Below are 15,034 nucleotides of genomic sequence, written 5' to 3' on the forward strand. Positions count from 1 at the left end.
CATGTACAATTACATGCAAACAAGCTTGTAATAATTGAATTTCAGAAGTAAAACTTTGCTACTTGGATAAAAAAATTTTTCCATCATCTATCTCATGGACCAAATTTTGTAATGTGACTATGACATCATCATCGTTTTTTTTCATAATTTACTCGTTGAATTAAATTAAAAGGAATGACTGTTATATGTGTTGGTCTATTGGAAATAACATCAATGCCCGTGGAGCACACTCGAAAATAGAATAACATGCTAAGCAGGCTATTTAGTGCACAACGTTATTGGGGTTATTTTTTGTATAGATCAAAAAAGATATAACGGTCATTCCATAAATAAAATGGGATTATGGGAGTTATTACAAAATACTATAATCATATTGTATCAGTATAAACTATGCAAATTGTTTATGAATTAAACAAGCCAGACAATAAATTTTGGGCGGATCCATATACATGTACTATTAGATTGCACAACAGGCAGAATTATATCCAGGGGACAGGGTAATACAGAGAGGTATATTTTAAAGTCCATCGAGCGACTAATTATTGAGAACCTAGACTTATGCACCAGAGGATACTTCTTGTATATCATGGTAGACAATCGTGGTTGGAAAGTGATGGTGTTATAGTCAGCGCATTATAATAACGAACGAGCTCAAGTCATCCAGTTCCCGCTTCAAATGTAACTTAAAAGCGAAAATTTATGGACAAAGTTATTTCAGTGACACCAAACAAAGCAACATGCGAAGAAAAAATCAAGCAAAATAAAGAAATAAAAAAGTACTACAATACGAGTATCACGAACTAAATAAGTAAAAACCAAGTGCGAAGACATGATCAGGTGTTCCGAAAGGTCAACAAGGTTACTTTTCTTGTTGCAAGATATCAGTCGCGACGCATATTGAAGGTCAAGTATATTGAAAGAGGATAATATGATAGCTGGTGGAGCAAACTTGGTTTAAACTATTCGATGAGTTAGGGAGTACATGAATGTTATATCAGCTGGAGTACTATAAAGTGCATTGAAGAGGGATGTTATATATAATGACTCGAAGTTCATTTACCGGTATATTTCTACTTAAAAGATATAATGCTTTAAGCTTCATTGAAGATACTTGATTTATCTAAACTTGTATATTTATGTATATTTTCAGTGCTTGAAAAACCAACTGATGTGCGGATAATGGTGAATGAGACAACAGAAACAGCCAACGTGTCATGGAAGAAACCAGTAAATGATAGAATAACATTTACATATGTTGAACTGAGAAGTTTGGAAAACAAAAGACTAAATTCGACGTATGTTAGAAGCCCAGCTTCACATATAGTTTATTTGGACATTCTACGGCATTGTCGGGAGTGTATTGTATTATTAGAATTTGTTGAACAAATGCGTTCGGAAAAAACACAGTGCAGATTTGCTGCTTCAGGTTAGCAATATCTTTTTATTATATTTTTCGTCTTTTTAATGTAAATAAACCGTATTAAAAAACAATGAAGTTGTATGCACTTCTCTATAAAGAGACATGTACATAACAAACTATGTATTATTACAGCGAAACCTGTCTAAACCGAACTCTGAATAATCTGTAAACCTGTTTGAACTGGACACTTTTGAAATGCGCTTTATATTAATTTTGAACGTCGGTAAAATTAACACCTGTCTGAAATAAACCAATTTATCAAGTAGCAGTCTTTGTAAGAATCGTGCAAATTGTGTAATATACGATACACCCCTAAAAGGCTACATATTTTTATTTTTGTTATGAAGTTGCCTTGTAGGTCTATATTATAGAATGTGTAATTATTCAATATTAATATGTTTGCTCTTAGGACATAATTTACATGGAAAATCCGATAGTTATTGCTCTCTGCCTAATATGACATTTTAAACAAAATATCAAAAATAAAAATATGTAAGTTAACCAACCATGAATCACATTCTGCATGATTCTTATGTGGAGTGCTACTTAAGTCCATAAGGGTCCGGTTTTGACAGATTTCACTGTACAGTTTTATACAAATATCTAATGTTGACTACTCTTTCCCAGAAGTGATAAAATAACTGCTTGTTTTGAATACATCTGTGTACTTGCTAGTTTCATTTTTTACATTTTTCTAACACAGTAACATTAACTGTTCTCACACTATGCAGAATATCCTTGCGATTGATATAAGAATGTCATTCGCCGCTCACTCGCAATGATCGTATAGCTATCGCTAGAAATTCGCACTCGCTCTTAAGTAGTCGTGGTCCTTTGTGAGTTTTAACGAATATTAGAAACATGCTCCTGAAGTTCCCAAGGAACTGAAATTCTCAATGCAATCGTAAATAATTCATATGCATTATTAAGCCAATCGTACTGATGGCAAACCATTTGCATTGGTCGTAGTACATTCCCTATATGTCAGCATGGTTGTTTTCTTTTCCCATTTAAGACTGATACGATATTGTTACCAATGCTTACGAGTCATTTAAGAATGAAGCGAATAGCTTGCAACTTGTAAACGATATCAGATGAATGTCTTACAAATTCCTACGAATGGCTTGCCAACGCTAGCGAGTGATTACAAATGCATGCGAATAAAATGCGAACATTAAGATAATATTACAAACATCTTGCGATGTATCAGTATGAGTTTTCCGAATGGAACCAATTTTTAGAAAATTAAACTACCTTTTTTCCTCTCGAAAAAGATATTTCAAGGTGAGTTGATGATGGCTGAGTCTATACAAATATAACAGTATACTCATCGTACGAAGAAGACGCCGACAAAAAAGGGTGAGGTCATACTGGGTGAGAAAATGGCTGTTTAGAGGGTAGACGATACAACATTTACATTACAAAAAATTAATGGTGAACCTTCGTCACAACGACCCGGATAGTTTCAAAAACTTTACAATAATACAATCGGAACTGTTTGGTGAAGACTGTTGGGTCGTATAAGACGTAGAATCAGAAAACAGAACACGAGATACCGAGAAGCTATTGGGCCTGGATTTAAGTTAGCAGTGACCCTTCGTCATTTAACAACTGGGAATTCATATGTTGATCTGGCGTATATTTCACATGTTGCAGATAATAACATCAGTAAGTTTGTCTCTGAAGTGTACAAAGTTATAATTGACGAGTATTTAGATGAGGTTTTTCCAGCACCAAGCACAGAGATGAGTGGAAAGAAAAAGCCGACGAATTTCATAGACAATTGAATGTACCGCACGCTTGCGGGGCACTTGACGGAAAACACGTTGCTATAAAAAAAACCCTCATTCCGGATCGGAGTACCACAATTACAAAGGATTCATCTCTATCGTGCTGGGTCCACTCTACATAAATGTGAAAAATCGTCATATGCGAAAACAGCTCCTTAATTTCATCTGTAATATACATATGAGTATCATGAAATCCCAATTTTTATATCAATTACTTACCGACTTTATATTGTGGCGTCGTGGAGAGCGAATAAAGGGTACGAGTCAGTACATCTTTCCCTTAATCTCTTCTCATTTGGGGTTCCATGAACGGCGGGCTTCCAATTTGAACCAGATTTCTTAGTTTTTGTCTTACATTTACTTATAATAGTTCTGCATGATACAATAATTCAAGGGTTGCGCCATCTATACACTCGAGTTGTATACGCCTCTTACAATCCTCGTGGGTGGTGTGATAAATGGCAGGAGTTTGTTCTAGCCACTCAAACATTGTGCCCTGCTGAGCCTCTGTCAACTTTGCATGTCGCCTATCTGTCTTCTTTTTGTTTTTGGTGTTTCAGACGGAGGTTGTGTTGGAGAACGTGGTGGTGAAGTTATTGGTGTGATTGTTAGATCTATCACCGGAATCATCGGAATTTCTTATTTCCGCTTGGGTTTTATTGCTTTTGTGTTAATGGTTTTTTTCATTTGGTCATCTTTGGTAGGACTACATGTAATTCTGTCCGATTTCGCTCTGCCGTGACACCTTCCAGCTATTTTGCACCTCTCGGCATGACTTGTTAGTTCAAAAACTAAATTAAACATGAAGGTTTTCGAGAAGAGGAGTTAGAAAATCGCAACGCACGCTTTTTTATTCGTTTTATTCTAACTGACACTCGCAAGAAATCGGTAGACTCGCAACAATTATCACAAGCATTCGTAAGGGTCGTAAAGGCATTTGTATCATTCAGAAATTAATTTTAAGAAATTCTTGTACATGTATATTATTGCAAAACAAATCATAACATTTTTCATATTTAATGCGTTAAACTCGCAAAACGTTAGTAAAGATTCGTAAGACAGTTGAAAACGATCTTAAGATTTGATTCTTTTCAATATTTTAAAAACCCAATCTTATAATTTCTGACGAATTTTTAGCGAACGTCAAAATTTTTCATTCACAAGAATATCCGGCATAGTGGCTAAAAACCACTAATTCCACTTCCCATAAGCTTCTATGCTAATTTCACAATATTCAATGGCTTCTCTGGACTTTACCTTAACTTTAACCTGCAGATGACTATATATCAGCATGATTCTACATATGTCAGCTCACAATCCTCAGATTGGCATGTGGGGTTAGCAGACTTGCAGTGCAGTACTGGTCACCGGAAGTGAAGGGTCTATAAATAGCATGGGAAATCCCAGTGTTTTCACAAGATAGGGGTATATTTAAAAATCATTATGGAGATTAGGTTTCACATCACAAGAAGCCAAATGCACCTATAAAATGTACAGAAATGTTTTTCCTTTCAGAAACTGTTTAATTTTTTTAAATAAGATGAGAACTTTTTTCACAGCACTATGAGGAACAGGGGTAATTTCTGCGTAGGACTATTTTTGCATACGTTCCAAATGCTCATTGGTTGAATTGGTGGTCTGTAACCTAAAGAGTCACTTTTTGTCTTAGAAAAAATAAATAACTATACAGGTATCTTCCTACACACATACTGAATGCATTTGCAAAGTTTCAGTGAAATGTGACAAGCACTTTTTTAAATATTTGATTTTTAAATATAGGGTAACCAAGTTGTGCGAGCAAAAAAGTGACAATATTCTACCATACTGAAATGCATTAAATATTTGCAAAGAACTTTTTCTGACTTTTCAAATAAAAAATATCAATCACAACTTGTTTTTTTAACAATATTAATGAAGAAATAGTTTTAAAAGTAATCATTTTCTGAGAAATTGGTCTATTTTTAAAAATTTATTTCTGACATGCCTCCCCCTTTTTCTTAATCACATGTCAAAAATCCTAAATCTTTAAATTTTCACAAAAGGTGATATATTTGGCTTTAAATTTGTAAATACAGTGTTTTCACATTAAAACATGACCAGTAAAGGGCACCTAAAGCAAAAAAAGTGCTCAATAATGGATTTTCCATGTTGCCATAGGGGAATGCTTATATGGCCTTAACCGCAGTAATGAAAGTGAGTTTTTCCTCATTTCTAACCTAATTTTTGCTCAAATCTACACAAAACTTGATTTCAAGTGCTTATTACTACCATATTTAGGTAAATATAGCCCTCAAAGTTTGATATTTGATATTTTTACTAAATTTTCTACACTTTTTACAAGATAGGACATAAAAATCAGCCAAAAAGACCAATTTTCCATAATTTGGACCTATAACTTAAACAAATGCATATTTTGAAGGATTTTTGTAGTGTATTCCTCTCATGGCAAAGTTAACAAGATCTTCAAGTAGTTTAAAGCTATTTCAAGAAACTTTTCATTTTGCCATGGCTTCAGCTTAAGGCTAAAAACCACTAATTCCACTTCCCATAAGCTTCTATGCTAATTTCACAATATTCAATGGCTTCTCTGGACTTTACCTTAACTTTAACCTGCAGATGACTATATATCAGCATGATTCTACATATGTCAGCTCACAATCCTCAGAATGGCATGTGGGGTTAGCAGACTTGCAGTGCAGTACTGGTCACCGGAAGTGAAGGGTCTATAAATAGCATGGGAAATCCCAGTGTTTTCACAAGATAGGGGTATATTTAAAAATCATTATGGAGATTAGGTTTCACATCACAAGAAGCCAAATGCACCTATAAAATGTACAGAAATGTTTTTCCTTTCAGAAACTGTTTAATTTTTTTAAATAAGATGAGAACTTTTTTCACAGCACTATGAGGAACAGGGGTAATTTCTGCGTAGGACTATTTTTGCATACGTTCCAAATGCTCATTGGTTGAATTGGTGGTCTGTAACCTAAATAGTGTGAAAGCAACATTACACATATTTGACTTGTATTATTTGCTTTCCGCATGTCTATCGTCTATTAGCCATTAAATATATGTTATAACTATTTTCCATATAACTTTCTACAATACATTCACTATTTTTTTCTGTAAAACTAATTTCGAATAAATTTTAATTTTTATGTAAAAGTGACATTCGAATAACTTAAAGTTTTAATTTTATGTCAAAATACACAAGTACCATAAATGTAGCACATACAATTAGCTGCATTAAATATTTAAGGGCCAAAAATATGCCTTTTTATTAAACATTGTGTTGAGAATATCGTTTTTTTTCCCGTTTTCCTTCCTTTTCTTACTTGGTATGTTAGTTAGTTATCCCTACACCTCGATTAGGAAAAAAAACATGGAATCGATACCGTTTGTATAAGGCCACTATGTGTTAATTTTCTACATGGCTGGAACAATAGAAGGAATCATGTACAGGCGAAACAAGTACATACTTTAAATTTTGAGACTATTTATTTTGGTAAATAAAATGTAATTGCCATTTGAATAGAAGATAATCTTGTTAAGCGTAGCCTGCCTTCCTAAAATCCGTGGGTGCCCCTCCGGGGGTTGAAAGAATGATACTATAATGTTAATGATAGATAGAATATTCCTAATCCGTACTAGAACAAGAAAACAGACGACGTACTAAATTATTCAAATCTTAGAATAAACTAGCAACTTGGACACCGCTTAATGGGCAGAAGAACGGATAGAAAATAGTGTCCTCTGTGTTTTTCTATAAACACCCGAGTTGTTACCGATCTCAATTATGACTGATACGAAATAGGAAACTTCCTCATAGAAAACAAGTCTGTTTTTATAGCGGATGTTCACCACTTTTAGAACTACCAACGAGTTTATGATGTCGACCATGAAACGTTTGAAATTTTTGTCTCCAATTATTGTACATGTAGGCTATCCTATCGTAATTATTCTGTTTTTGAATTTCTTTGATCAAATAATATACTACAATCTACTAGAAATTAAAAATTCGATTAGTTGTAGAACTTGCTCTGGGCTTCTGTTGCTACAACTCTTCCTACCACTAAAACTCAGTATCAAGTATGGTTCTATTAGTCTCCGGTCGGTCATTTAAAATTAATGATATCTGACATGTCTAATACCGTTTCATGTACTGATTAGGAAGCAACACATGTACATGTACCATTTTCATTTTCTCACTGTGCATTTTCTTGTTACCCGTAATTTCATTTTTCTGCAACTTTTTTTGTTTTGTTTTTTGTTTTTGTTTGTTTTTGTTTTTTGTTTTTTAAGGACTTTAAACCTTTTATACACTGAGGCTTCATTCCTTGCATTGCATATGGTAGAACCTCTCGGTGATGGATTTGGCTCCCTCTTTCGATAGATTTGGTTATGAGTACTTCTTGTATACCAACTAATGTTTTGATTATGATCTTCCTACATATTTGATTTAATGCTGCTGATGAGAGGTTACTCCTTGAAACACGTGTACAGCATATCGAAATTTACAATATACAAAACTAATATTTTTGTATTTGATTCGAAAGTCAAATTAAATCCATACCGAGGATGATTGAATTGTACTGAAATGTTGCTTTTGTTTACCTATCTCATCTCTCGATATATCTCTCTGTAGTAACATAATGGGTATTGGTAAAGAGCCGTATAGAATGATAGTTGGTTTTTTTTGTTACCAAGCTACACCCATAGGACAAGCGCTTTAACCCATTTAATTTGTCTGTGTCTACTTTATTTTATTTTATTTGGTTATTGTCAAACGAGCTACAGGCTATTTGAATTGTTACATGTATATGTCTTTCTATGTCTGTGAAATGTCTATTTATGAACAAATGAGCATTATTGTAATCATGGCGATTTTTGAAGAACATTCAAACATGTAAATTCTTAATTTCGTTTTTACTTTTACTTTTTTGATATTCGTTCAGCAAATCCTACATGTACTTATTCAATAGGATATTGAGACATATCCCTCTCCGAATCATGTTCGTGACGTTGATGAAATGTCAAATGTTTCCTCGGAGGGAACGTCAGATTTTCCGATATTTACGTAATATTCTTTAAATTGATTTCCTTTATACATGTCCAAAGTTTGATATCAAAATTAGATTCAATATCAACCAAATACATTGAACTTGACATCCTATCATTTACCGAATCATTGTTGAACGCTGCTAATCATACGGTCTAATTGAATTAATCGTTTTACAGCAGCCGCGTCACAGAGATACCGGACCCCAAAATCATGGTGGTGGAGTTATCGTCTACTTAAAAGACAATATTTTCGCAGCCAACCTGAAGATTATAAATTGAAAGGGAGGGACGGTTTTAAAGCGATATGGCTTCAGATGAAGCAAAATGATTAATTTATCCTGAAAGGGATGTTTTATACTCCTCTAAATAGTTAGAAAACAAATCGAAAATCCGAAATATGTCGGTGTGTTATAGCTGGACGCAATTAATCGACGAACCGACGAATTTTACTGAGCACTCGACTTCGAAATTAGACCTTATTCTTGCTAATAACGCGATCAATTATTTCCTTACATTGCAGTTGGACCACTATTACTTGAAAAAAATTCGGTATCACAGTCCTATTTTATCCAGTAGGATTTTTTAATGTTCCTAAACCGACTCGAATTGGCTAATAATCGCGGTAACTTTGACGAGGTTAACATATCTTAGGCGATTTGGACTGAAAGTTTGTTTTCAATACCGATGATATTAATCAGAATCGAATATAACACTAGATGTGGCCGAATCTACTATCCCAAACAGACAGTCACTGTTTGAAAACATTAGCCGTTATGGTTTACCATTGACATACGTAAGAACGTTCGACGAAAAAACAGAAGACTTAGGAGAGCAAGACGTTCAATCCGGCTGCATGACTGGGCAAAATTTCGAAAAAAATTAGGACGAACTTGCCTCTTTAATAAGGAATGCGCGTACAGCCTGTCATGATGATCTGTTAAATAAGTTATCGAACGAAAATGTGGCTTCGAAAAACTTGTGGAAAAGTAATAACACATACTGGGCCTAAAGTCGTCATATTCAGAGATTCCTCGATCTGTTCTTAATGTATGACGAGACGTGGAAAAGGATGAGTAATTTAATGTTTTTTTATGTGGCTCAAACCGAACTTGGGTCTGATAGTCTCCACCAAAACACTTGTGGAAAATGACAATTTACTGCAAAATGTAGATATTTCTGAAACCGACGTGGAATATGTTTTGAGATGTTTGAAATTTACCAAAGTCAGAGGTCCCGATTTGATGGGTTACAGTCTTTTTACAGACTGAGGCTAATTCTGAATTAAAGTTCTATTTGTATAGAATTTGTCTTTAGCTATAGCTATGTTTCATATAAATAATTGGAAGCAAGCACATGATAGTCCATAATTGTTGCTTAGATTATATTATAACTCCTAACCAGTACCAGTCAGGATTTACTTGTGGTGTCTCCGCGATTAATCAACCTGTATTTGTATGACATATGACTTTGGCCCAGCACTGGACAGTGGGAAGAAGAGTTTTTTTGTGGTATTGGTATAGTCTTTGACCTTGTTTGGCATAAGGGGTTATTATTCAAGCTAAAACATATAGATTATCTGACAATTTCTTAAATTGGGTCAAAACTACCCAACCGACTGAAAACAGAGAATTTCCTTACGGGAAAAGGTCTGATTGGCAGGAAGTCCCCCGGGTTCTATAGTAGGACCCCTACTCTTTTACTTTTTATCAACGACATTATAGATGAAATCGGTGCGTCTATCAATCTTTTTGCTTATGATACAAGTTTGTATCCAGAAATAGATAATTCCATAGACCCTGTAGAGGCCTTGAACAAGAACATCGATAGAACCCACAATTGGTCTGAAAAAATGGTTAGTTAAATTTAACCGGCAAAAAATCTGAGTCTGTCCTTTCACGCAATCATACAAAGCTGTTACACCCTCCACTAAAATAAACCATCACGAACTTCAAGAAGTGACAGGTCATGAACACACTTCACTTAGAGATTTTAATATCAATACTGGGTAATTGCGCGACCACATATATTACATTGTTAAAAGGAATATCAAAGACTAAATATTATTAGAAGACCTAATTAAGTTCTCTGTCGATAGATTTACAATAGAGAGAATAAATCAGTTTCATTAGGCCTAATATTGAATACGGGGGTGTTGTTTAGGACTGCAATAAATTCTTTGTCTCTTGTAGATAAAATTGAGAATTTTCAACGTGATGCTGCTAAAATCATAACGCCCCGTGCATGCCCGGGTGTTAAAACAATAGGCCTGCAGCAGCGCTAAGCTTGTCGTATAAGGCGACTAAATAGTGCTCAGAAACCTAGCCGGGGGCTAGGCGCTCTGCCCACAGAGCAACTGGGATGTGTGCCCCAGGTGGTGGAATGGGGTACCCCTGGCGTGTTACATGCTGGGGTTGTCAGGCTATAATACGGAAAACCTGACCGCAAACCATAGTGGTGTCCCGTGTTGGGAAAGATGCCACGTTCCTCGCACGTTAAGGAACCCTGCTGTGGTATTCGATAGGAGTAGGAACCTTTGCGCTCCGCCACAGGAGGCAAAATTGCCCAACCTTACCCATCCCCCTTTTTCCAGTGGCAATCAAAATTTGTCGACCCTATTATCCTTGTGACCCATCTTTTTTTTTCATTTCATGTTCATTTTATCATCCATTTCATGTTCATTGTCTGAATATAGCTGAAATATTGCTGCTCGGACGTTAAACCCCAACAAACAAACAAACAAACTAAAATCATAACAGGGGCAACGAAACTTACATGTATAGCTAAAATTAATGAGGAAACTGGGTAGGAAAAACTTTCGGTAAGGCGGAAACATCATAAATTATTTCAACTTCATATTTTTTTACAAACAAGACACCGGTTTATTTACGGGGTTGGGTACCTAATTAAGTCGCGGAATGACAAGGTCACAACACGCGCCAATCTCAAAATACTTTGGAGAAGTCGTACTCAAACAAAATTATATTCCGAAAATTTTCTGTCATCCTGGATAAAGTTGTGGAATAAATTACCTCAAAGTATACGTAATAATTCTCATTAAAGACATTTAAAGATTATTTACAAAAGTCCAACAGAAATTCTCCGTTTAATTATTATTTTAATCGAAGATCGGGCAAATGGCTCACAATAGACTGCGAATAAATTATAGCTCATTAAATGAACACTTCATATTTTTTCCTGAATCTAGTAGATTCCCTAATTTGTGTTTGTGGTAGTAATGAATCCATTACTCACTTTTTGCTACCTTGAAATAGATATAGAGAACTCCGAAATAAATGATATTTACACTGAATTTGCCAGTCACTTAAACCACTGATCTACTCCTGTTTGGCTCAGGTCAGCTTAAAGATTAGCAAGATACTTATATTTTTGTGAGGATACTGAAAATCATTGTAAAGATCAGGCGATTTAACAACAACTGACTTACAACCAACTATTTTCGTATGTCACTGTTCCAATATTCATTTTGAACAGAAATTCTCAATTACACTAATCTAAATTGTATGCTTTAATGCAATTTGTCATCATATTATAACATACTGTTATTTATTAAACCATGCATTTGATGTGTACTTTGGTTGTGAGAATAATGCCGGAGAAAGCAGAGACTTGTTTCCAGTGGTCCTTTTCGCAAAAACGCGTAAGTGTAAAATTAGTCGAAAGTTATGACGTCATAGTAAATAAAAGTATTGTGACGTCATAACTTACGACTAATTGTACTCTTACTATTTTTTTGTGAAAAGGGCCACTGTATCCTTACAGTAGTTATGCTTTGTTGTTATGTTCTGAAATACTTTGTACCTGTTTTACTCTTTTGTTGAAACTAAAACGTTTAAAGTGATATTATAAGTTATGTTTCATTAACGTATTTGTAAGAAGTTTAAATCGTACAAAAATCCGTGTAAAAAGCTCAGATATACTGCAATGTATAAATTCCATATGAGAAGCCACAGCCAAACGGTAAGTTGACAATTTTAAATGAAAGTCATGGTGTTTTTTGTATACTTTATTTGTGTTTTTTCCTCCTTCAAATTGTGTCAAGGCATGAAGCAAACCTCTTTTTGTCTATAGCGTCCTTTACCTCAAGCTGGACACATTCAATGTAATGTGGCAGGACAGCATACCTGCGTTGTAGTAGGTAGTGAAATTTATATAGCCAGTTATTTGACTCACAAAATTTTACTCCGCCACCAAGGATCAAACCCTAAGCCGCTCGGTGACAAGCCAGCGACAAACCGAACGGCCTATGGTTCGATCCTCGGTGGCGGAGTATAATTTTGTCAAGTCAAATCGTGCTCTCCCGTTACATTTGGCGCCCAACTGAAAAGCTACGGGGTTTTATTAGCTAAGAAGCTAGTGTTAGTGTCGTTCGTGGTACGAAGAGTCTTAATGTGGAGGAAATGTGGCAGAACGGCCTACCTGCGTTGTAGTAGGTAGTGAAATTTATATAGCCAGTTATTTGACTCATAAATTATACTCTGCCACCAAGAATCGAACCCTAAGCCGCTCGGTGACAAACCAGCGACAAACCGAACGGCCTAGGGTTCGATCCTTGGTGGCGGAGTATAATTTTGTCAAGTCAAATCATGCTCTCCCGTTACATTTGGCGCACAACTGAAAAGCCACGGGGTTTGATTAGCTAAGGAGCTAGTGTTAGTGTCGTTCGTGGTACGAAGAGTCTTAAGGTGGAGGAAATGTGGCAGAACGGCCTACCTGCGTTGTAGTAGGTAGAGAGATTTAAATAGCCAGCTAATTGACTTGGCTAACCGATTAATGCTTTAGCCAAATTGGTTTGTCGCTGGCTTGTTACCGAGCGGTCTAGGGTTCGATCCACGGTGTTGGAGTATAATTTTGTGAGTCAAACCATGCTCTCCGTTACAGTTAATAATCTTAAATTATTAAATGATAAATCTAAGGTCATCTTCTTAAAGGAAACTGAGATTAAAATAACTGGTTTAGTTCCGTTCGTTCTTATAATTTTTTTTTTCGAATATTCCATTATGTACCACCTGAAAATGACAAAGTCAAGCGGTAAACAGGAAGTAGATGAGCGAGGAACCTAAAAAGAGGAGACACGATAAAATAAATATTCATCATGCAAAAGCAATATACCAAACGTCTAAGCATTCCTTACAATAGAAGCTGAGAAATATGTTACGGACGGACAGACTGACGAAGGGACAAGGGGGTTGCAATATGGTATAAAAACATAAGATAAACTGTTATGATAAATGTTTATGAAGGGGAACCCCAGTAATACCATCGAGTCATAAGTCAATACACAAAATGAAAATAATAAATACAATCTGTGACAGGTCACCATTTAACATGACGAAACCCCAAAAGCAAATAATTGAAAACAAACCCCAAGTTGATCCGTATGTACACATGTATAAGTATTTGTATTTGCCTTCGTAAACAATAATTGAGTTGTTACATCGGTATAACTCGGAAAAGAAGAAACTGCAAAGGATGAAAAATATCTATCGCGATTTATTCTTCATATTTGTTTGGAATGCAAGCTTCATAGTACGGGTTGTTGAATTTTAAGAGTTGGTTTTAAGAAGGTAGGCCTAGGGTAAGGGATATAACTATGTTCGTATCATATTCAATTTCATCAAAGCCTGTCAAGCTTTCATTTGAGACAGAAAAAAATAAATCCAAGTTATTTTGATGCTTACATGTGATTGATATAAAATGCTGAATGCAAACGTTCCAATGACGTAGTGTCGCTTTCCTTTGGTCTACCTCCTTGAAGTAGAAAATGGTAAGATATGTTTAAAAAGACATTCTAGATCTACATGTAGACAGAACTAAAAAAAATAGAGAAGCGAAAACGGATCGATTTCTCCAATATCATGTGTAAACACAAGGTAAATAAAAACTAACTTTCGTTCCTTAACTTGAATCAATATTACTATTGTTATTTTTTTGGTTATTCGCTATATTACAGTCAACACAGATTTATTACTAACAGTTTCGTTATTTTCCTTCTGAAAGCTCTCGAAAAACCAAAAGATATGCAGATCAAGGTAAACCAATCAGCACTTACAGCCAAGGTATCTTGGAAACCACCAACTAACAATTATGTTAATTTCACATCCATGAAATTGAAAGATTCGAAAGAACAGCAATTGTTGCCCAGCATAATGACTGCATCGGATTACCTGATACCAACAGACAAATTAAAACGATGTGAGGAATATACTATAGAGTTGAAATTTTGTTATAGCGAAGCTCAATGTTCAGACGCATCAATACAAAAGTTCTTTACTTCTGGTAAGTCATGATTACCAATTTGCAAGTGTGCATGTTATAGCCTAATTACAATTCTGTTGATGTTCCAGGTTATATGACAGAAACACCAATTTAAAGCAATATCAAAATTTGTACCTATATTGGTATCAAAGGGTGCGTTCGTACTTAAAGAGAATAGAGTCAGGCTATAATGTTCGATGACACACATTCTGCAACACCTCTAAATATATTTAAATGTGTTAAAAATGAAAGAGAATCACATGCTCATAAGAAAACATTAAAGTGTACATAAACTTTTAAGTGATACCAATGTAGAAATAAAAATGGCTACTGGTGTTGTACAAAAATGTACAAAGGTGGTCTACATATTACAAGATATCACGGAAAGTTTACCTCCTGAATCCTCTTGTGGGTACATTTTACGTCACTATTCATTTTTGTTCATTTGAAAAGTGGTTACCGTGTCGAAATTTGTTGTAGTAAAAAA

At 35.1% G+C, this 15,034-nt stretch overlaps 1 protein-coding gene across 3 annotated transcripts in view; it reads left to right on the forward strand.

The window, feature by feature from the left end:
• Positions 1-15,034, forward strand: part of LOC148617082 (immunoglobulin superfamily member 10-like) — a 40,525-nt gene that overhangs the window by 6,722 nt on the left and 18,769 nt on the right. For all 3 annotated transcript variants that reach the window (XM_088584384.1, XM_088584385.1, XM_088584386.1), the window contains exons 2-3: positions 1,151-1,426; positions 14,290-14,568. In XM_088584384.1, the coding sequence (XP_088440510.1) occupies positions 1,151-1,426; positions 14,290-14,568 (555 nt within the window). The remainder of the gene's footprint in view (positions 1-1,150; positions 1,427-14,289; positions 14,569-15,034) is intronic.

The sequence above is a fragment of the Perna viridis genome, chromosome 5, assembly GCF_037379345.1.
Source record: "Perna viridis isolate PV_CMFRI_1.1 ecotype Kerala chromosome 5, ASM3737934v1, whole genome shotgun sequence".
NCBI lineage: Eukaryota > Metazoa > Mollusca > Bivalvia > Mytilida > Mytilidae > Perna > Perna viridis.